At 38.5% G+C, this 24,151-nt stretch overlaps 1 protein-coding gene across 1 annotated transcript in view; it reads right to left on the bottom strand.

The window, feature by feature from the left end:
* LOC106593733 (uncharacterized) overlaps positions 1 to 22,809 on the bottom strand; it is a 50,541-nt gene extending 27,732 nt beyond the window's left edge. Inside the window, exons 1-2 of the mRNA XM_014185113.3 lie at positions 22,286 to 22,809; positions 506 to 1,310 (exon numbers count right to left, since the gene is read on the bottom strand). Coding sequence (XP_014040588.3) covers positions 506 to 1,310; positions 22,286 to 22,532 — 1,052 coding nt within the window. The 5' untranslated portion in view covers positions 22,533 to 22,809. The remainder of the gene's footprint in view (positions 1 to 505; positions 1,311 to 22,285) is intronic.
* Between the last annotated feature and the right edge of the window lie 1,342 nt (positions 22,810 to 24,151).

Below are 24,151 nucleotides of genomic sequence, written 5' to 3'. Positions count from 1 at the left end.
AGCTCAAACACCCCACAGAATCTGGGAATAATGTGTGCATCACTGGTTAGAGGACAATTTGTAGAAAACAGCTAGCTACATTTTAAAGTGTTGCATTCTCATTCAAATGGACCAACTCGGAAAGTGTAACAACTCTTTTTTTTTAATCACTTTTTGTTAATCACTCATTCATTTCAGAGCCTGGACTTCCCCTGATGAGGCCTGGATTTATCCCGAGGCTAATATCCATATCACGCTGAAATTAATAGAACAGGGGGTCAAAACGTTCACGATTCTACATTTTGACATTATTCATTAAAATACTCCTTCTACTACAATGTTAATAACATTCTACATTGACATTTTATTGATATCATGAAACAACTTCATGTATGTATTTTCAAAAATGTTCCATCATCTCTCTTTCCACATTGATCACAGCTATAAGAATTCTCTCCTGTGTGTGTTCTCTGGTGTAATATCAGGATGTTTAGCTGAGTAAAACTCTTCCCACATTGATTACAGCTACAAGGTTTCTCTCTTGTGTGTCCGCTGGTGAATAGTCAGATGGCTAGATGAAGTAAAACTTTTCACACATTGATCACAGCTATAAGGTTTCTCTCCTGTGTGTGTTCTACGGTGTATAGTCAGACTGCTAGATGTAACAAATTTCTTCTCACACTGATCACAGCTATAAGGTTTCTCTCCTGTGTGTGTTCTCTGATGTACCTTCAGGCAGCTTGAGTGAGTAAACCTTTTCCCACATTGATTACAGCTAAAAAGTTTCTCTCCAGTGTGAATTCTCTGGTGTAGTTGTAATGTATATAATTTTGAAAAACTCTTCCCACAGTCAGAGCAGCTATAAAGTTTCTCTCCAGTGTGAATTCTCTGGTGTGATTGTAATGTATATAATTTTGAAAAACTCTTCCCACAGTCAGCACAGCTATAAGGTTTCTCCCCTGTGTGTGTTCTCTGGTGTGTTTTCAGGCTGCTTGGAACATTAAAACTCTTTCCACATTGATCACAGCTATAAGGTTTCTCTCCTGTATGGATTCTCTGATGTCTTTTGAGGTCTGCTGACGAGGTAAATCTCTTCCCACAGTCTGAGCAGCAGTGAGAATTCTCTCCAGTGTGAATTCTCTGGTGTACTTTTAGTGAATCTGATCTTGAGTAACTCTTCCCACAGTCAGAGCAGTGGTGAGAATTCTTCCCTGTGGGTTTCCGTTGGTGTTTCTTGAGGTGTTCTGATGTGGAGAGACTCGTCTCTGCCTCGTCAGCATCATGAGGTTGTTGAGGCTCCCCAGAGGATCCACAATAGTCACCTCTCTCTCCTGTGTGAACACCAAATTCAGACAGATGGTTAAAGGACCACAACAGCAGAAATCCACTGTTTATTTTAGCTGAAAGGTGATGCCCATGTTGTAGTACAACAATTTACGTCTGTAATGATGTTTCAAATGTTTCAAAAAACATATTTAAAAAAAAATTCTCTCAGACTTAGTAGTAAAATTAATGATTCTAGGCTAAAAAATAAGTTATTACAGAAACTTTAAGCAGTATACCAGACCACTTTTGGTCACCAATATTGGCCCCTTTCTGTGTTTGCTAAAATTTCAGCACGAGGGCGATGCACACGCAATTTGGTTGCAGAAACTCCTCCCTGAGAATGCAGAAGCCGTTAGTTATGGATGTAGTATATTTGCGTGGAGCAAAAAAATGGCGAGATTGTGAAAAAACGACATTGTATTCTGAATAGATAATCAGAGCAGGAGATCAGGAGTGCTACTCAAGGAAACTCACATTATTAAGCTATTCACTAATTCACCACAAAGTTCTCATAGGCAGACAGCAAAAACAGCCTCCTTTTCCTGGTTGCTTATGAGTGCATTTCACACTACCATTGGATTAGAATTGTAAGGCTCGTTTTGAATATCCTGCTTAATATAATGTTTGTGCCATTGTCTCAAACTGCTTTATACTTAAACACTTCAACCAGTAAAATGCTCTTTGGCTTGCTTTTCCATCAGCTTGACAATGAGCATTAGCATTCAAGCTAACAACTGCTGCATCCAAAACATGTGTTTCGCAACTATCACAAGCAAATATTATCTTAGTGACTGTTCAAGCAATAATCAAAACAACAACTGTAAGCCTATGAGAACCCAACAAAAAGTGTTTTGTTTAGAAGTAATAACCTGGTAAATCTAGACTGTTGAATGGTCTCAGATGGTGAACAGTTTATTTAGTAATAACCTGGTAAATCTAGACTGTTGAATGGTCCCAGATGGTGAACAGTTTATTTAGTAATAACCTGGTAAATCTAGACTGTTGAATGGTCCCAGATGGTAAACAGTTTATTTAGTAATAACCTGGTAAATCTAGACTGTTGAATGGTCCCAGATGGTGAACAGTTTATTTAGTAATAACCTGGTAAATCTAGACTGTTGAATGGTCCCAGATGGTGAACAGTTTATTTAGTAATAACCTGGTAAATCTAGACTGTTGAATGGTCCCAGATGGTAAACAGTTTATTTAGTAATAACCTGGTAAATCTAGACTGTTGAATGGTCCCAGATGGTGAACAGTTTATTTAGTAATAACCTGGTAAATCTAGACTGTTGAATGGTCCCAGATGGTGAACAGTTTATTTAGTAATAACCTGGTAAATCTAGACTGTTGAATGGTCCCAGATGGTGAACAGTTTATTTAGTAATAACCTGGTAAATCTAGACTGTTGAATGGTCCCAGATGGTGAACAGTTTATTTAGTAATAACCTGGTAAATCTAGACTGTTGAATGGTCCCAGATGGTGAACAGTTTATTTAGTAATAACCTGGTAAATCTAGACTGTTGAATGGTCCCAGATGGTGAACAGTTTATTTAGTAATAACCTGGTAAATCTAGGCTGTTGAATGGTCCCAGATGGTAAACAGTTTATTTAGAAGTAATAACCTGGTAAATCTAGGCTGTTGAATGGTCCCAGATGGTGAACAGTTTATTTAGTAATAACCTGGTAAATCTAGACTGTTGAATGGTCCCAGATGGTGAACAGTTTATTTAGTAATAACCTGGTAAATCTAGGCTGTTGAATGGTCCCAGATGGTGAACAGTTTATTTAGTAATAACCTGGTAAATCTAGGCTGTTGAATGGTCCCAGATGGTGAACAGTTTATTTAGTAATAACCTGGTAAATCTAGACTGTTGAATGGTCCCAGATGGTGAACAGTTTATTTAGTAATAACCTGGTAAATCTAGACTGTTGAATGGTCCCAGATGGTGAACAGTTTATTTAGTAATAACCTGGTAAATCTAGACTGTTGAATGGTCCCAGATGGTGAACAGTTTATTTAATAATAACCTGGTAAATCTAGACTGTTGAATGGTCCCAGATGGTGAACAGTTTATTTAGTAATAACCTGGTAAATCTAGACTGTTGAATGGTCCCAGATGGTGAACAGTTTATTTAGTAATAACCTGGTAAATCTAGACTGTTGAATGGTCCCAGATGGTGAACAGTTTATTTAGTAATAACCTGGTAAATCTAGACTGTTGAATGGTCCCAGATGGTGAACAGTTTATTTAGTAATAACCTGGTAAATCTAGGCTGTTGAATGGTCCCAGATGGTGAACAGTTTATTTAGTAATAACCTGGTAAATCTAGACTGTTGAATGGTCCCAGATGGTGAACAGTTTATTTAGTAATAACCTGGTAAATCTAGACTGTTGAATGGTCCCAGATGGTGAACAGTTTATTTAGTAATAACCTGGTAAATCTAGACTGTTGAATGGTCCCAGATGGTGAACAGTTTATTTAGTAATAACCTGGTAAATCTAGACTGTTGAATGGTCCCAGATGGTGAACAGTTTATTTAGTAATAACCTGGTAAATCTAGACTGTTGAATGGTCGAGATGGTGAACAGTTTATTTAGTAATAACCTGGTAAATCTAGACTGTTGAATGGTCCCAGATGGTGAACAGTTTATTTAGTAATAACCTGGTAAATCTAGACTGTTGAATGGTCCCAGAAGGTGAACAGTTTATTTAGAAGTAATAACCTGGTAAATCTAGACTGTTGAATGGTCCCAGATGGTGAACAGTTTATTTAGTAATAACCTGGTAAATCTAGACTGTTGAATGGTCCCAGATGGTGAACAGTTTATTTAGTAATAACCTGGTAAATCTAGGCTGTTGAATGGTCCCAGATGGTGAACAGTTTATTTAGTAATAACCTGGTAAATCTAGACTGTTGAATGGTCCCAGATGGTGAACAGTTTATTTAGTAATAACCTGGTAAATCTAGACTGTTGAATGGTCCCAGATGGTGAACAGTTTATTTAGTAATAACCTGGTAAATCTAGACTGTTGAATGGTCCCAGATGGTGAACAGTTTATTTAGTAATAACCTGGTAAATCTAGGCTGTTGAATGGTCCCAGATGGTAAACAGTTTATTTAGTAATAACCTGGTAAATCTAGGCTGTTGAATGGTCCCAGATGGTGAACAGTTTATTTAGTAATAACCTGGTAAATCTAGACTGTTGAATGGTCCCAGATGGTGAACAGTTAATTTAGTAATAACCTGGTAAATCTAGACTGTTGAATGGTCCCAGATGGTGAACAGTTTATTTAGTAATAACCTGGTAAATCTAGACTGTTGAATGGTCCCAGATGGTGAACAGTTTATTTAGTAATAACCTGGTAAATCTAGGCTGTTGAATGGTCCCAGATGGTGAACAGTTTATTTAGTAATAACCTGGTAAATCTAGACTGTTGAATGGTCCCAGATGGTGAACAGTTTATTTAGTAATAACCTGGTAAATCTAGACTGTTGAATGGTCCCAGATGGTGAACAGTTTATTTAGTAATAACCTGGTAAATCTAGACTGTTGAATGGTCCCAGATGGTGAACAGTTTATTTAATAATAACCTGGTAAATCTAGACTGTTGAATGGTCCCAGATGGTGAACAGTTTATTTAGTAATAACCTGGTAAATCTAGACTGTTGAATGGTCCCAGATGGTGAACAGTTTATTTAGTAATAACCTGGTAAATCTAGACTGTTGAATGGTCCCAGATGGTGAACAGTTTATTTAGTAATAACCTGGTAAATCTAGACTGTTGAATGGTCCCAGATGGTGAACAGTTTATTTAGTAATAACCTGGTAAATCTAGACTGTTGAATGGTCCCAGATGGTGAACAGTTTATTTAGTAATAACCTGGTAAATCTAGACTGTTGAATGGTCCCAGATGGTGAACAGTTTATTTAGTAATAACCTGGTAAATCTAGACTGTTGAATGGTCCCAGATGGTGAACAGTTTATTTAGTAATAACCTGGTAAATCTAGGCTGTTGAATGGTCCCAGATGGTAAACAGTTTATTTAGTAATAACCTGGTAAATCTAGGCTGTTGAATGGTCCCAGATGGTGAACAGTTTATTTAGTAATAACCTGGTAAATCTAGGCTGTTGAATGGTCCCAGATGGTGAACAGTTTATTTAGTAATAACCTGGTAAATCTAGACTGTTGAATGGTCCCAGATGGTGAACAGTTTATTTAGTAATAACCTGGTAAATCTAGGCTGTTGAATGGTCCCAGATGGTGAACAGTTTATTTAGTAATAACCTGGTAAATCTAGACTGTTGAATGGTCCCAGATGGTGAACAGTTTATTTAGTAATAACCTGGTAAATCTAGACTGTTGAATGGTCCCAGATGGTGAACAGTTTATTTAGTAATAACCTGGTAAATCTAGACTGTTGAATGGTCACAGATGGTGAACAGTTTATTTAGTAATAACCTGGTAAATCTAGACTGTTGAATGGTCCCAGATGGTGAACAGTTTATTTAGTAATAACCTGGTAAATCTAGACTGTTGAATGGTCCCAGATGGTGAACAGTTTATTTAGTAATAACCTGGTAAATCTAGACTGTTGAATGGTCCCAGATGGTGAACAGTTTATTTAGTAATAACCTGGTAAATCTAGACTGTTGAATGGTCCCAGAAGGTGAACAGTTTATTTAGAAGTAATAACCTGGTAAATCTAGACTGTTGAATGGTCCCAGATGGTGAACAGTTTATTTAGTAATAACCTGGTAAATCTAGACTGTTGAATGGTCCCAGATGGTGAACAGTTTATTTAGTAATAACCTGGTAAATCTAGACTGTTGAATGGTCCCAGAAGGTGAACAGTTTATTTAGAAGTAATAACCTGGTAAATCTAGACTGTTGAATGGTCCCAGATGGTGAACAGTTTATTTAGAAGTAATAACCTGGTAAATCTAGACTGTTGAATGGTCCCAGATGGTGAACAGTTTATTTAGTAATAACCTGGTAAATCTAGGCTGTTGAATGGTCCCAGATGGTGAACAGTTTATTTAGTAATAACCTGGTAAATCTAGACTGTTGAATGGTCCCAGATGGTGAACAGTTTATTTAGTAATAACCTGGTAAATCTAGACTGTTGAATGGTCCCAGATGGTGAACAGTTTATTTAGTAATAACCTGGTAAATCTAGACTGTTGAATGGTCCCAGATGGTAAACAGTTTATTTAGTAATAACCTGGTAAATCTAGACTGTTGAATGGTCCCAGATGGTGAACAGTTTATTTAGTAATAACCTGGTAAATCTAGACTGTTGAATGGTCCCAGATGGTGAACAGTTTATTTAGTAATAACCTGGTAAATCTAGACTGTTGAATGGTCCCAGATGGTGAACAGTTTATTTAGTAATAACCTGGTAAATCTAGACTGTTGAATGGTCCCAGATGGTGAACAGTTTATTTAGTAATAACCTGGTAAATCTAGACTGTTGAATGGTCCCAGATGGTGAACAGTTTATTTAGTAATAACCTGGTAAATCTAGACTGTTGAATGGTCCCAGATGGTGAACAGTTTATTTAGTAATAACCTGGTAAATCTAGGCTGTTGAATGGTCCCAGATGGTAAACAGTTTATTTAGAAGTAATAACCTGGTAAATCTAGGCTGTTGAATGGTCCCAGATGGTGAACAGTTTATTTAGTAATAACCTGGTAAATCTAGACTGTTGAATGGTCCCAGATGGTGAACAGTTAATTTAGTAATAACCTGGTAAATCTAGACTGTTGAATGGTCCCAGATGGTGAACAGTTTATTTAGTAATAACCTGGTAAATCTAGACTGTTGAATGGTCCCAGATGGTGAACAGTTTATTTAGTAATAACCTGGTAAATCTAGGCTGTTGAATGGTCCCAGATGGTGAACAGTTTATTTAGTAATAACCTGGTAAATCTAGACTGTTGAATGGTCCCAGATGGTGAACAGTTTATTTAGTAATAACCTGGTAAATCTAGGCTGTTGAATGGTCCCAGATGGTGAACAGTTTATTTAGTAATAACCTGGTAAATCTAGGCTGTTGAATGGTCCCAGATGGTGAACAGTTTATTTAGTAATAACCTGGTAAATCTAGACTGTTGAATGGTCCCAGATGGTGAACAGTTTATTTAGTAATAACCTGGTAAATCTAGACTGTTGAATGGTCCCAGATGGTGAACAGTTTATTTAGTAATAACCTGGTAAATCTAGACTGTTGAATGGTCCCAGATGGTGAACAGTTTATTTAATAATAACCTGGTAAATCTAGACTGTTGAATGGTCCCAGATGGTGAACAGTTTATTTAGTAATAACCTGGTAAATCTAGACTGTTGAATGGTCCCAGATGGTGAACAGTTTATTTAGTAATAACCTGGTAAATCTAGACTGTTGAATGGTCCCAGATGGTGAACAGTTTATTTAGTAATAACCTGGTAAATCTAGACTGTTGAATGGTCCCAGATGGTGAACAGTTTATTTAGTAATAACCTGGTAAATCTAGACTGTTGAATGGTCCCAGATGGTGAACAGTTTATTTAGTAATAACCTGGTAAATCTAGACTGTTGAATGGTCCCAGATGGTGAACAGTTTATTTAGTAATAACCTGGTAAATCTAGGCTGTTGAATGGTCCCAGATGGTAAACAGTTTATTTAGTAATAACCTGGTAAATCTAGGCTGTTGAATGGTCCCAGATGGTGAACAGTTTATTTAGTAATAACCTGGTAAATCTAGACTGTTGAATGGTCCCAGATGGTGAACAGTTAATTTAGTAATAACCTGGTAAATCTAGACTGTTGAATGGTCCCAGATGGTGAACAGTTTATTTAGTAATAACCTGGTAAATCTAGACTGTTGAATGGTCCCAGATGGTGAACAGTTTATTTAGTAATAACCTGGTAAATCTAGGCTGTTGAATGGTCCCAGATGGTGAACAGTTTATTTAGTAATAACCTGGTAAATCTAGACTGTTGAATGGTCCCAGATGGTGAACAGTTTATTTAGTAATAACCTGGTAAATCTAGACTGTTGAATGGTCCCAGATGGTGAACAGTTTATTTAGTAATAACCTGGTAAATCTAGACTGTTGAATGGTCCCAGATGGTGAACAGTTTATTTAGTAATAACCTGGTAAATCTAGACTGTTGAATGGTCCCAGATGGTGAACAGTTTATTTAGTAATAACCTGGTAAATCTAGACTGTTGAATGGTCGAGATGGTGAACAGTTTATTTAGTAATAACCTGGTAAATCTAGACTGTTGAATGGTCCCAGATGGTGAACAGTTTATTTAGTAATAACCTGGTAAATCTAGACTGTTGAATGGTCCCAGAAGGTGAACAGTTTATTTAGAAGTAATAACCTGGTAAATCTAGACTGTTGAATGGTCCCAGATGGTGAACAGTTTATTTAGTAATAACCTGGTAAATCTAGACTGTTGAATGGTCCCAGATGGTGAACAGTTTATTTAGTAATAACCTGGTAAATCTAGGCTGTTGAATGGTCCCAGATGGTGAACAGTTTATTTAGTAATAACCTGGTAAATCTAGACTGTTGAATGGTCCCAGATGGTGAACAGTTTATTTAGTAATAACCTGGTAAATCTAGACTGTTGAATGGTCCCAGATGGTGAACAGTTTATTTAGTAATAACCTGGTAAATCTAGACTGTTGAATGGTCCCAGATGGTGAACAGTTTATTTAGTAATAACCTGGTAAATCTAGGCTGTTGAATGGTCCCAGATGGTAAACAGTTTATTTAGTAATAACCTGGTAAATCTAGGCTGTTGAATGGTCCCAGATGGTGAACAGTTTATTTAGTAATAACCTGGTAAATCTAGACTGTTGAATGGTCCCAGATGGTGAACAGTTAATTTAGTAATAACCTGGTAAATCTAGACTGTTGAATGGTCCCAGATGGTGAACAGTTTATTTAGTAATAACCTGGTAAATCTAGACTGTTGAATGGTCCCAGATGGTGAACAGTTTATTTAGTAATAACCTGGTAAATCTAGGCTGTTGAATGGTCCCAGATGGTGAACAGTTTATTTAGTAATAACCTGGTAAATCTAGACTGTTGAATGGTCCCAGATGGTGAACAGTTTATTTAGTAATAACCTGGTAAATCTAGACTGTTGAATGGTCCCAGATGGTGAACAGTTTATTTAGTAATAACCTGGTAAATCTAGACTGTTGAATGGTCCCAGATGGTGAACAGTTTATTTAATAATAACCTGGTAAATCTAGACTGTTGAATGGTCCCAGATGGTGAACAGTTTATTTAGTAATAACCTGGTAAATCTAGACTGTTGAATGGTCCCAGATGGTGAACAGTTTATTTAGTAATAACCTGGTAAATCTAGACTGTTGAATGGTCCCAGATGGTGAACAGTTTATTTAGTAATAACCTGGTAAATCTAGACTGTTGAATGGTCCCAGATGGTGAACAGTTTATTTAGTAATAACCTGGTAAATCTAGACTGTTGAATGGTCCCAGATGGTGAACAGTTTATTTAGTAATAACCTGGTAAATCTAGACTGTTGAATGGTCCCAGATGGTGAACAGTTTATTTAGTAATAACCTGGTAAATCTAGACTGTTGAATGGTCCCAGAAGGTGAACAGTTTATTTAGAAGTAATAACCTGGTAAATCTAGACTGTTGAATGGTCCCAGATGGTGAACAGTTTATTTAGTAATAACCTGGTAAATCTAGACTGTTGAATGGTCCCAGATGGTGAACAGTTTATTTAGTAATAACCTGGTAAATCTAGACTGTTGAATGGTCCCAGAAGGTGAACAGTTTATTTAGAAGTAATAACCTGGTAAATCTAGACTGTTGAATGGTCCCAGATGGTGAACAGTTTATTTAGAAGTAATAACCTGGTAAATCTAGACTGTTGAATGGTCCCAGATGGTGAACAGTTTATTTAGTAATAACCTGGTAAATCTAGGCTGTTGAATGGTCCCAGATGGTGAACAGTTTATTTAGTAATAACCTGGTAAATCTAGACTGTTGAATGGTCCCAGATGGTGAACAGTTTATTTAGTAATAACCTGGTAAATCTAGACTGTTGAATGGTCCCAGATGGTGAACAGTTTATTTAGTAATAACCTGGTAAATCTAGACTGTTGAATGGTCCCAGATGGTGAACAGTTTATTTAGTAATAACCTGGTAAATCTAGACTGTTGAATGGTCCCAGATGGTGAACAGTTTATTTAGTAATAACCTGGTAAATCTAGACTGTTGAATGGTCCCAGATGGTAAACAGTTTATTTAGTAATAACCTGGTAAATCTAGACTGTTGAATGGTCCCAGATGGTGAACAGTTTATTTAGTAATAACCTGGTAAATCTAGACTGTTGAATGGTCCCAGATGGTGAACAGTTTATTTAGTAATAACCTGGTAAATCTAGACTGTTGAATGGTCCCAGATGGTGAACAGTTTATTTAGTAATAACCTGGTAAATCTAGACTGTTGAATGGTCCCAGATGGTAAACAGTTTATTTAGTAATAACCTGGTAAATCTAGACTGTTGAATGGTCCCAGATGGTGAACAGTTTATTTAGTAATAACCTGGTAAATCTAGACTGTTGAATGGTCCCAGATGGTGAACAGTTTATTTAGTAATAACCTGGTAAATCTAGACTGTTGAATGGTCCCAGATGGTGAACAGTTTATTTAGTAATAACCTGGTAAATCTAGACTGTTGAATGGTCCCATATGGTGAACAGTTTATTTAGTAATAACCTGGTAAATCTAGACTGTTGAATGGTCCCAGAAGGTGAACAGTTTATTTAGAAGTAATAACCTGGTAAATCTAGACTGTTGAATGGTCCCAGATGGTGAACAGTTTATTTAGTAATAACCTGGTAAATCTAGACTGTTGAATGGTCCCAGATGGTGAACAGTTTATTTAGTAATAACCTGGTAAATCTAGGCTGTTGAATGGTCCCAGATGGTGAACAGTTTATTTAGTAATAACCTGGTAAATCTAGACTGTTGAATGGTCCCAGATGGTGAACAGTTTATTTAGTAATAACCTGGTAAATCTAGACTGTTGAATGGTCCCAGATGGTGAACAGTTTATTTAGTAATAACCTGGTAAATCTAGACTGTTGAATGGTCCCAGATGGTGAACAGTTTATTTAGTAATAACCTGGTAAATCTAGACTGTTGAATGGTCCCAGATGGTGAACAGTTTATTTAGTAATAACCTGGTGAATCTAGACTGTTGAATGGTCCCAGATGGTGAACAGTTTATTTAGTAATAACCTGGTAAATCTAGACTGTTGAATGGTCCCAGATGGTGAACAGTTTATTTAGTAATAACCTGGTAAATCTAGACTGTTGAATGGTCCCAGATGGTGAACAGTTTATTTAGTAATAACCTGGTAAATCTAGACTGTTGAATGGTCCCATATGGTGAACAGTTTATTTAGTAATAACCTGGTAAATCTAGACTGTTGAATGGTCCCAGAAGGTGAACAGTTTATTTAGAAGTAATAACCTGGTAAATCTAGACTGTTGAATGGTCCCAGAAGGTGAACAGTTTATTTAGAAGTAATAACCTGGTAAATCTAGACTGTTGAATGGTCCCAGATGGTGAACAGTTTATTTAGTAATAACCTGGTAAATCTAGACTGTTGAATGGTCCCAGATGGTGAACAGTTTATTTAGTAATAACCTGGTAAATCTAGGCTGTTGAATGGTCCCAGATGGTGAACAGTTTATTTAGTAATAACCTGGTAAATCTAGACTGTTGAATGGTCCCAGATGGTGAACAGTTTATTTAGTAATAACCTGGTAAATCTAGACTGTTGAATGGTCCCAGATGGTGAACAGTTTATTTAGTAATAACCTGGTAAATCTAGACTGTTGAATGGTCCCAGATGGTGAACAGTTTATTTAGTAATAACCTGGTAAATCTAGACTGTTGAATGGTCCCAGATGGTGAACAGTTTATTTAGTAATAACCTGGTAAATCTAGACTGTTGAATGGTCCCAGATGGTGAACAGTTTATTTAGTAATAACCTGGTAAATCTAGGCTGTTGAATGGTCCCAGATGGTAAACAGTTTATTTAGTAATAACCTGGTAAATCTAGGCTGTTGAATGGTCCCAGATGGTGAACAGTTTATTTAGTAATAACCTGGTAAATCTAGACTGTTGAATGGTCCCAGATGGTGAACAGTTTATTTAGTAATAACCTGGTAAATCTAGACTGTTGAATGGTCCCAGATGGTGAACAGTTTATTTAGTAATAACCTGGTAAATCTAGACTGTTGAATGGTCCCAGATGGTGAACAGTTTATTTAGTAATAACCTGGTAAATCTAGACTGTTGAATGGTCCCAGATGGTGAACAGTTTATTTAGTAATAACCTGGTAAATCTAGACTGTTGAATAGTCCCAGATGGTGAACAGTTTATTTAGTAATAACCTGGTAAATCTAGACTGTTGAATGGTCCCAGATGGTGAACAGCAGTTGTTTTTCCCCCCACTGTGGCCGTTGTACTTGTTTATGACGTGACTCTGAGTCATCAGGTTGCCATGGGCTACATGGGGTGTTTTGGTTTCACTCTGGGTTGAGTAGACAAACAGAGAGGGGACAAAGACTCTCCTATTTCAGTGGCTGATAATACAGGGAGCGATCCAGGATTGGTCCATTTTAGTTTTAAACTAATACTATACTGTATATGAGTATTTCTATTAATAAAGAGGACAATGTGGGACATAAGGATCACATTTCTAAATGACTGGAAAGTAAAACACATTTCATGCAGTTCCACATGTGAACTTACAGGGACAGAAGACTTTATACACTGAGTGTACAAAACATTAGGAACACCTGCTCTTTCCATGACAGACTGACCAGGTGAATCCAGGTGAAAGATATGATCCTTATTGATGTCACTTGCTAAATCTCAAAGTTATATAAGCAACTCAACTATTTGGAGGGCAGATATCCCAGCTCATAAAGTTATATAAGCAACTCAACTATTTGGAGGCCAGATATCTCAGTTCATAAAGTTAAACAAGTAACTAAAAAATGCTACTCAGTTTGCTGCACGCACAAAACAAATATTGATCCAGGAGGGGATTCTCTGCTAAGCTTGATTTTGGAAGCAGCTACCCACTAAGCTAACTAGCTACTAAATTAGTAAACCAAACATGAACAACTGCAGAGCATCTAACACATTTTAGACAGTTGACTTAAGTTATAAGATATCTAGCATGGCAAACATTTAGTTAGGAATTCCATACTGTAGCTAGATCACCTGGCGCATGTTGCACAACAGTGGGTGACTCACAAGGATCCGGTGTCTAGTTGTGTGTTTGTGAACAAACACCACGTGACTGGGGACTACCGGTAACAGTGAGTGACTCACAAGGCTCCGGTCTCTAGTTGTTGTGTGTTTGTGAACAAACACCACGTGACTGGGGACAACCGGAACAGGAAAAAAACATTTTGGGGGGGAGAGAGAGAGAGTTGGCCGTTGCTCAAAGAAAGAAAGAAAGAAAGAAAGAAAGAAAGAAAGAAAGAAAGAAAGAAAGAAAGAAAGAAAGAAAGAAAGAAAGAAAGAAAGAAAGAAAGAAAGAAAGAAAGAAAGAAAGAAAGATGGCCGTTGCTCAAGGAAAGAGAGAGACAGTTGGACAGCAGCAGCAGGTAGGACAAGTTTATAGAATATGATAGAGAACAGACTAACTAGGTAGCCAGCTCAAAACTTGTTTTGTATATACTTCCAGTTGATTTGGGCATCCAACGTATTGGACATTGCAACTCAATAAATGCTAGTCAGAAAATGTGTGGGCTTGCTTCATCTGAATAAAAAGATGTGTAGCCTACCATAGCCATGTGACCTTTGATATATTGAGCTTGTACATGGGATCAGAGAGCAGCCTCCCATGGTGTCCATACCACTCTTACTTTTCTATACATTCGTAGAGACAATTGTTGGCCACGGAGATCTGGTTAAAAGTAATGAAAATATAATGAAATTCCAAATGTCAAAATATGTATGAACCCTGACAATTTGACTGCAGGTATTTATTTAAAAAGCTGAAAAAAATATTTAAAATGTATAAACAAAAACTTCAAATAAATAGTTCACGTATTGACGGCTATCCGTTTCCTAAAAAAAATATTACATTTATTCAAAAGCGCATCTTCTTTGCAAACATTTCTAGTTCCTTAGTTATTTACTGCCGATAGATCTTACTTTAAATGTAAATATACTTCCCAATTACTCCCAAATTTTGGTTCTATAGCATTTGAATGAAACTAGTCCCTGATTAAGCTCTTTATGGTCATGTTAAAGACTGGATCATTTAGGAGTGAATTATGACGTTTCCAGAGGTTATAAGTTCACTAATATAATTTGATGATCAGTCAATGGAGCTTTATGACTTACTTCTTGTACATTCTGTAAAAGTGGGGGGAGAAATGAGAAACACATCCATTTTGGATCTTACCGTCATTCACCAAGTATATTCATTTCAGTTTGTATTAAAGAAACACCATCTATCGATCACTGTATTAAAGAAACGCCATGTATCAACCTCTGTCATGTTTGCTGCAAAATGAGGTGACGTCACTATTCTGAGATCTCTGAGCTATTCTAGGTGTAAATCTAAAGAGTTGTCAGGTGTTACATTGAAGTCTCCAGCTATTATCAGCCATGCATTTGTATTAGAGGTTGACTGATTAGTCGGAATGGCCGACTAATTAGGGCCGATTTCAAGTTTTCATAACAATTGGTAATCCTTTTTTTTTTTTTTACACCTTCATTTAACTAGGCAAGTCAGATTAAGAAAACATTCTTATTTTCAATGACGGCCTAGGAACGGGGGTTAACTGCCTTGTTCAGGGGGGATTCGGGGATTTGTTTTTTGCAACCTTCCGGTTACTAGTCCAAAGCTCTAACCACCTGCCTTATGTTGCACTCCACGAGGAGCCTGCATGGCAGGCTGACTACCTGTTACACGAGAGCAGCAAGAAGCCAAGGTAAGTTGCTAGCTAGCATTAAACTTATCTTATAAAAAACGATCAATCTTAACATAATCACTAGTTAACTACACATGGTTGATGATATTACTAGTTTATCTAACGTGTCCTGCGTTGCATATAATCGATGCGGTGCCTGTTAACCTCTTGGGGCTAGGTGGGACGCTAGTGTGCCACCCGTGGTGCACTCCATCAACAGCAGGTGCATTTCAAGAGCGGCAAATTTGAATCCAAATAAATGTCAAAATTCAAATTTTTCAAAAATACAACTATTTTACACCATTTGAAAGATAAACATCTCCTTAATCTAACCACGTTTTACGATTTCAAAAAGGTTTTACGGCGAAAGCATACATTTAGAGTATGTTAGGACAGTACATTTACAAGAGTTGTGTGTAATGTTTTGTCAAGTCAAAGACAGGGTCACCAAAACCATAAAACCAGCTAAAATGATGCACTAACCTTTTACAATCTCCATCAGATGACACTCCTAGGACATTATGTTAGACAATGCATGCATTTTTAGTTCTATCAAGTTCATATTTATATCCAAAAACAGCGTTTTACTATGGCATTGATGTTGAGGAAATCGTTTCCCTCCAATAACCGGCAGTCAAGTCAGCGTCACAAATTAAATAATTAAAATTAGAAAACATTGGTAAAATATTATATTGTCATTTAAAGAATTATAGATTTACATCTCTTGAACGCAATCAACTTTCCAGATTTAAAAATAACCTTACTGGGAAATCACACTTTGCAATAATCTGAGCACTGCGCCCAGAAAAATACGCGTTGCGATACAGACTAGACGTCATGTTGGGGAGATCTAAAATCGAAAATACAATGTAAATAATCCATTACCTTTGATTCTCTTCATCAGATGTCACTTCCAGGTATCACAGGTCCATAACGAATGTAGTTTTGTTCAAAAAAGCTCATCATTTATGTCCAAAAATCTCCGTCTTGTTAGCACATGATCTAAGCCAGCTGGACTTCTCGTCATGAACGAGGGGAAAAAATATATTTACGTTCGTTCAAACATGTCAAACGTTGTATAGCATAAATCATTAGGGCCTTTTTTAACCAGAACATGAATAATATTCAAGGTGGACGAATGCATACTCTTTTATAACGTATTGGAACGAGGGTACCCAACATGAACTCGCGCGCCAGGTGTCTAATGGGCCATCATCGTTCCATGGCTCTTGTTCGGTCAGATCTCCCTCCAGAAGACTCAAAACACTTTGTAAAGGCTGGTGACATCTAGTGGAAGCAATAGGAAGTGCCAAAATATTCCTCAGCCCCTGTGTTTTTCAATGGGATAGGTTTAAAGGTAATACAACACATCAGGTATCCACTTCCTGTCAGAAAATGTCTCAGGGTTTTGCCTGCCAAATGAGTTCTGTTATACTCACAGACACCATTCAAACAGTTTTAGAAACTTTAGAGTGTTTTCTATCCATATATAATAAGTATATGCATATTCTAGTTACTGGGTAGGATTAGTAACCAGATTAAATCGGGTACATTTTTTTTATCCAGCCGTGCAAATACTGCCCCCTAGCCCTAACAGGTTAATTTCTCATCGAATCACAGCCTACTTCGACAAACGGGTGATGATTTAACAAGGCATTTGCAAATAAAGTACTCTCGTTGCATCAATGTACCTAACCATAAACATCAATGCCTTTCTTTAAAATCAATATACAAGTATGTATTTTTAAACCTGCATATTTAGTTAATATTGCCTGCTAACATGAATTTGTGTCACTTCTCTAGCGTTCCGTGCAAGCAGTCAGGGTATATACAGCAGTTTGGGCCGCCTGGCTCATTGCGGACTGCGTGAAGTCCATTTATTCCTAACAAAGGCCGTAATTAATTTGCCAGAATTGTACATAATTATGACATAACATTGAAGGTTGTGCAATGTAACAGGAATATTTAGACTTAGGGATGCCACCCGTTAGGTAAAATACAGAACGGTTCCGTATTTCACTGAAATAATAAACATTTCATTTTTGAAATGATAGTTTCCAGATTCGACCATATTAATGACCTAAGGCTCGTATTTCTGTGTGTTTATTATATTATAATTAAGTCTATGATTTGATATTTGATAGAGCAGTCTGACTGAGCGATGGTAGGCAGCAGCAGGCTCGTAAGCATTCATTCAAACAGCACCTTCGTGCGTTTTGCCAGCAGCTCTTAGCAATTCTTCAAGCATTGTGCTGTTTATGACTTCAAGCCTATCAACTCCCAAGATTAGGCTGGTGTAACCCATGTGAAATGGCTAGCTAGTTAGCGGGTGTGCGCTAATAGCGTTTCAAACGTCACTCGCTCAGACTTGGAGTAGTTGTTCCCCTTCCTCTACATGGGTAACGCTGCTTCGTGGGTGGCTGTTGTTGTGTTCCTGGTTCGAGCGAGGAGAGGGACGGAAGCTATACTGTTACACTGGCAATACTAAAGTGCCTATAAGAACATCCAATAGTCAAAGGTATATGAAATACAAATCATATAGAGAGAAATAGTCCTATAATTCCTATAATAACTACAACCTAAAACTTCTTACCTGGGAATATTGAAGACTCATGTTAAAAGGAACCACCAGCTTTCATATGTTCTCATGTTCTGAGCAAGGAACTTAAACGTTAGCTTTTTTACATGGCACATATTGCACTTTTACTTTCTTCTCCAACACTTTGTTTTTGCATTATTTAAACCAAATTGAACATGTTTCATTATTTATTTGAGGCTAAATTGATAGTATTTATGTGTTATATTAAGTTAAAATAAGTGTTCATTCAGTATTGTTGTAAATGTCATTATTACAAATAAATAAATACATAAAAAAATATATACATATAATAATCTTTTTTTTTTGAAAACCGGCCGATTAATCGGTATCAGTTTTTTGGTCCTCCAATAATCGGTATCGGCGTTGAAAAATCATAATCGGTCGACCTCTAATTTGTATACTTGTTTTGCAGCTCAGTAAGCTTATCAGCAAGATCAGAAAATAAAGTATTGGTTTGAGGTGTGAGAATTGTACCCATACACATAATAAAACCAGCATTCTTGTGGAGATCAATATATCCCATCTCTGGACTCAGAAGAGTCAGAAATATCGCCTTTTACAATTATGAAGCAATATCAAAGTACCAGCTGAGTGATTATACCTGTGACTATAATAAAACAGAATTTTACCCATTGGGATTTCCAAAACGTTGAATCTGAAATCACAGGAGTGGGGTTCTTCCTGGAGAACAACCCCAGCTGCATTAGCATGTTTATCTCTAAACCCCTTAGCATTTAGAGATGCAACATTTAGTGCATTGTTTTTGCATTACCTCTAGGCAGGTAGTCTAGCGGTTAAGAGCGTTGGGCCAGTAACCGAAAGGTCACTGGTACAAATCCAAGAGTAGACTAGGTGACAAATCTGTCGCTCAAGGGCACATCAAGGTACTTAAGCCTAATTGCTCCTGTAAATGGCTCTGCATAAGAGTGTCTGCTAAATAACAAAAAAATAAGAAAACCAAAATACAGTGATATGAATAACTGGTTAAATATATATTGTATATACTGAACAAAAATAAACATGCAATCATTTCTGAGTTACAGTTTCAATAAGGAAATCAGTCAATTGAAATAAATTCATTAGGCTCTAATCTATGGATTTAACAACTGGGAATACAGACATGCATCTGTAGAGCATGGTGTTTGCAATGTCAGGGTTGTGAGTTCGATTCCCACGGGGGACCAGTACGGGGGAAAAAAAGAAACATGTATGAAATGTATGCATTCACTACTGTAAGTCGCTCTGGATAAGAGCATCTGCTAAATGACTAAAATGTAGAGTTGATCAGGCTGTTGATTGTGGCCTGTGGAATGTTCCCCCACTCTTTAATGGCTGTGCGAAGTTTCTGGATATTGGCAGGAACTGGAAAACGCTGTTGTACACTGCAATCCAGAGCATCCCAAACATGCTCAATGGGTGGCATGTCTGTTGAGTATGCAGGCCATGGAAGAACTGGGTCATTTCCAGCTTCCAGGAATTGTGTACAGATCCTTGCGACATGGGGCTGTGCATTATCATGCTCAAACATGAGGTGATGGCAGCGGATGAATGGCACGACAATGGGCCTCAGGATCTCGTCACGGTATCTCTTTGCTTTCAAATTGCCATCGAAATGCAATTGTGTTTGCTTAAAATGCAATTGTGTTTGCTTTACGTAGCTTATGCCTGCCCATAGTATAACCCCACCACCACGGGGCACTCTTGACATCAGCAAACCACTGTCCCACCCGACACCATACTGGGACGCATCCGTGAAGAGCACACCTCTCCAGCATGCCAGTGGCCATCGAAGGTGAGCATTTGTCCACTGAAGTCGGTTACGACGGCAAACTGCAGTCAGGTCAAAACCCTGGTGAGGACGAAGAGCACGCAGATGAGCGTCCAAGAGATGGTTTCTGACAGTTTGTTTAGAAATTCTTTGGTTGTGCAAACCCACAGTTTCATCAGCTGTCCGGGTGGCTGGTCTAAGACAATCCCACAGGTGAAGAAGACGGATGTGAGTTGGTCCTGGGCTGGCGTGGTTGCACGTGGTCTGCTGTTGTGAAGCTGGTTGGACGTACTGCCAAATTCTCTAAATGTCTCTAAAGGTGCACCTTGTCCTGGGGACATTAAAAGGTCACTCTAAAATGTGCAGTTGACAGAACATGCCACAGATGTCTCTAGTTTTGAAGGCAATTGGCATGCTGACTGCAGGAAGGTCTACCAAAACTGCATGAAGGTCTACCAAAACCAAAACCAGAGAATTTAATTTTCATTTCTCTACCATAAGCCTCCTCCAACGTCATTTTAGAGAATTTGGTAGAATGTCCAACAGGCTTCACAACCGCAGACCACATGCAATCACGCCAGCCCAGGACCTCCACATCCGTCTGAGACCAGCCACCCAGACAGCTGATGAAACTGTGGACTATTTCTGACTGTAATAAAGCCATTTTGTGGGAAAAAAACGTATTCTGATTGGCTGGGCCTGGCTCCCCAGTGAGTGGGCCTATGCCCTCCCAGGCCCACCCATGGCTGCACCCCTGCCCAGTCATGTGAAATCCCTAGATTATGGCCTTATGAATTTATTTCAATTGACTGATTTCTTTATAGGAACTGTAACTCTGTCAAATTGTTGAAATTCTTGCATGTTACATTTATATTTTTGTTCAGTATTTGAGTGTCCCGGATTTATTTTTACTATGTTACGTCTAGTCTGTGAGACCAGGCTGTAAACCGAGGTAGTTGTGATCAATATGATGAATCCTGTTTTCACAACATTTAAGAACCGGGTGATAGAAAACAGTGTGAATGTAATAATGACAAGGGACTTATTCAGGAGTAATTTAGCTAACTGGTAGCGTTTTCATTTGACTTACAAAGAGTAGGACCACAACGATTTCAATTGATTGTAGCAATATAGCAATATACCTGAGAACACAGCGTTTAAGTCAGTCAGTAGTCTCAAGTCAGAATCAGACATTCACTTGACATCCTGGCAATCCAATCTTCTTCCCATCAATAAATGCAAAAGGACAGCTGAAAGATGCTCTCTTGACTAGCCTTTCTTTATTGTTTTGAGAGATGGGGTTCCATCCCCCCAGGTAGATGGACTGGTGAAGGATCCTTTAGGGTCAAAGTAGTGGGATGGCCTGGTGTAGGATCCTTTAGGGCCAAAGTAGTGGGATGGCCTGGTGTAGGATCCTTTAGGGCCAAAGTAGTGGGATGGCCTGGTGTAGGATCCTTTAGGGCCAAAGTAGTGGGATGGCCTAGTGTAGGATCCTTTAGGGCCAAAGTAGTGGGATGGCCTGGTGTAGGATCCTTTAGGGCCAAAGTAGTGGGATGGGCTGGTGTAGGATCCTTTAGGGTCAAAGTAGTGGGATGGCCTGGTGTAGGATCCTTTAGGGCCAAAGTAGTGGGATGGCCTGGTGTAGGATCCTTTAGGGCCAAAGTAGTGGGATGGCCTGGTGTAGGATCCTTTAGGGCCAAAGTAGTGGGATGGCCTGGTGTAGGATCCTTCAGGGCCAAAGTAGTGGGATGGCCTGGTGTAGGATCCTTTAGGGCCAAAGTAGTGGGATGGCCTGGTGTAGGATCCTTTAGGGCCAAAGTAGTGGGATGGCCTGGTGTAGGATCCTTTAGGGCCAAAGTAGTGGGATGGCCTGGTGTAGGATCCTTTAGGGCCAAAGTAGTGGGATGGCCTGGCTCCCAAGTGGTGCAGCGGTCTAAGACACTGCATCTCAGTGCTAGAGGTGTCCCTACAGACCCTGGTTCGATTCCAGGCTGTATCACAACCAGCCGTGATAAAGAGTACCATAGGGCGAATCACAATTGGCCCAACGTCCTCCGGGTTTGGCCGGGTAGGCCATCATTGTAAATAATAACTTGTTCTTAACTGACTTGCCTAGTTAAATAAAGGTTAAATAAATAAAAATGTTAATTTCCCTGTGGCTCAGTTGGTAGAGCATGGTGTGTGCAACGCCAGGGTTGTGGGTTTGATTCCCACGGGGGGCCAGGACAATTTTTTTTTTTAAATGTATGAAATGTATGTATTCACTACTGTAAGTCACTCTGGATAAGAGCGTCTGCTAAATGACTAAAATGTAAATGTAATTTAGGGCCAAAGTATTGGGATTGGGTGGTGGGTTTTGGGGGATAGTGTATAGGTGCAGGGTTAGATGGTGGTGCAATTTAACATTTTCCCTTTTCCAGTTGTCAAATTGTGCAACCCCCCGAAAGGCAGCAATACAACGTCTAGTCACAAGACCAAGACTTGGCCCTGATTGTAACAAACAAAAATATCTGATTTGATTGTGGGAGTGTGACTGTTACTGTGTGACCTTGCCCTTTAGTTCAACAACTGCATTGTGCATCGGGTTTAATACAGTAAGTTACTTACTGGTGTTAATCAGATCCTCCTCCTCTTCTTCCAATATACCAGTTATCTCTCCCTCCTCTCCAAAATCTGAATCCTCCTCTTTCTCGTCCTCTTCTTCTTTCACTACAACATCTTCATCTTCTTTTGTTACTGTGACATCCTCCTCTTCCTCCTCTTCTTTCACGACAACGTTCAGCCACAGACCCTCTTTCTCCGTCCAGCAGATCTCCTCTTCTTTAGCAGGAGGAGAGTAGCTTAGTGAACTCATGGTCGGGGATGTTAGCTAACAGTTAGCTAGCTGTTAGTTAGCTAGGCTAGTGAACTTAACCAGCCAACTACGTTAGCTGACTAATAACAACAACGTAAATATGAAATTAAATGGGATAACTAGCTAGACGACAGAGGTGAGTTTAAAACACAGTGGATAATATACATGAACGAGTCTAGAGCTTCAATGTTTCAGCTAGCAAGCTACCGAAGTGGCTGACCATTATCATTGAACTATAAAAGAACATGGCTGACTAGTTGGCTTGTCACTAGTTATCACAGCCACAATGTCAACATTGGCCATCGTAAAAATATATGGAAACAAACTACATTTTTGGTCTTTATTTAAAGTTAGAAATAAGGTTAGGTTTAAAAATCTGATTTTAATAAGAGAAGTTGTAGAATTGAGAATTGAGCGAGGTTTAGCCATAATTATGACTTTGTGACTGTGGTAACTAGTGACGACCGACTAGCTGTTGTTGTTTAAAGAAGAGTCCAATTCTCCACCACGTCACATTCTGGCAGACTTGCCTGAAAGACCCACAGCGCCCTCTGCTGATTGGAGTGGGAAACGCAGTTGAGGGAATATTTTATTTTCTTACAAAAAGTTTAAACAATTTCAACGATTTGTTTTATTTCATTTTAATTTCTCTCTCTTTGACCCTTTCTCTCCCTCTATCTCTTTCTCTCTCTCTCTTTGACCCTCTCTCTTTGACCCTCTCTCTTTGACCCTCTGTGTCCCTTTCTCTCCCTCTCTCTTTGACCTTCTCTCTCCCTCTCTCTGTGACCCTCTCTCCCTCCCTCCCTCTCTCTTGGGCCCTCTCTCTCCCTCTCTCTTTGACCCTCTCTCCCTCCCTAATCTTTCTCTAATTTGTCATCCAGAGGGTCCCAGAGATAAAATGTAGCATAGTTTGTTTGATAAAAAACATTTTTATATCCTAACTCGATCAAAGTGTTCAAAGCTGTCATCAAGGCAAAGGGTGGTTACTTTGAAGAATCTAAAATATATTTAGATTTGTTTAACACTTTTTTTGGTTACTACATGATTCCATATGTGTTATTTCATAGTTTTGATGTCTTCGACAATGTAGAAAATAGTAAAAAATAAAGGAAAACCCTTTATAGACCTGTGTTGTGTATTTGATGTATTGATGCAGGGCTCACCCCTACTAAAATAAAGATTAAATAAAATAAGAAGCAGTAAACTTGAGTTCTAACCAGATTTTTGTAATCCTCAATAGGGGTAGAAAGTAACATGACCTGTGACCTGTGGGAGCCAACTTCAAAGAAACAACATTTAGACCCCCCCCCCCCCCCCCCCCCCCCCCCCCCCCCCTTGTGGACAACATGTAAATTACATCTAGATTCCTAGGTCATTGTATGGCCTATTGTTTTGTATTTCAAAGATGATGCAAAAAAAAATCAAAATGAAAACGCATGTTTTTTTTTACGTTTTACCATAGCTAATGTGTTATATTCTCCTACATTAATTTCACATTTCCACAAACTCAAAGTGTTTCCTTTCAAATAGTATCAAGAATAGGGGTGGCAGGTAGCCTAGTGGTGAGGGCGCTGGAAGATGGCGGCGAGTGTAGACGAGATTTCAGCTTGCTCCGAGTA

The sequence above is a fragment of the Salmo salar genome, chromosome 02 (genome assembly GCF_965601325.2).
Source record: "Salmo salar chromosome 02, fSalSal1, whole genome shotgun sequence".
Classification (NCBI taxonomy): Eukaryota; Metazoa; Chordata; class Actinopteri; order Salmoniformes; family Salmonidae; genus Salmo; species Salmo salar.
This window is presented reverse-complemented; position numbering and strand designations above follow the sequence as displayed.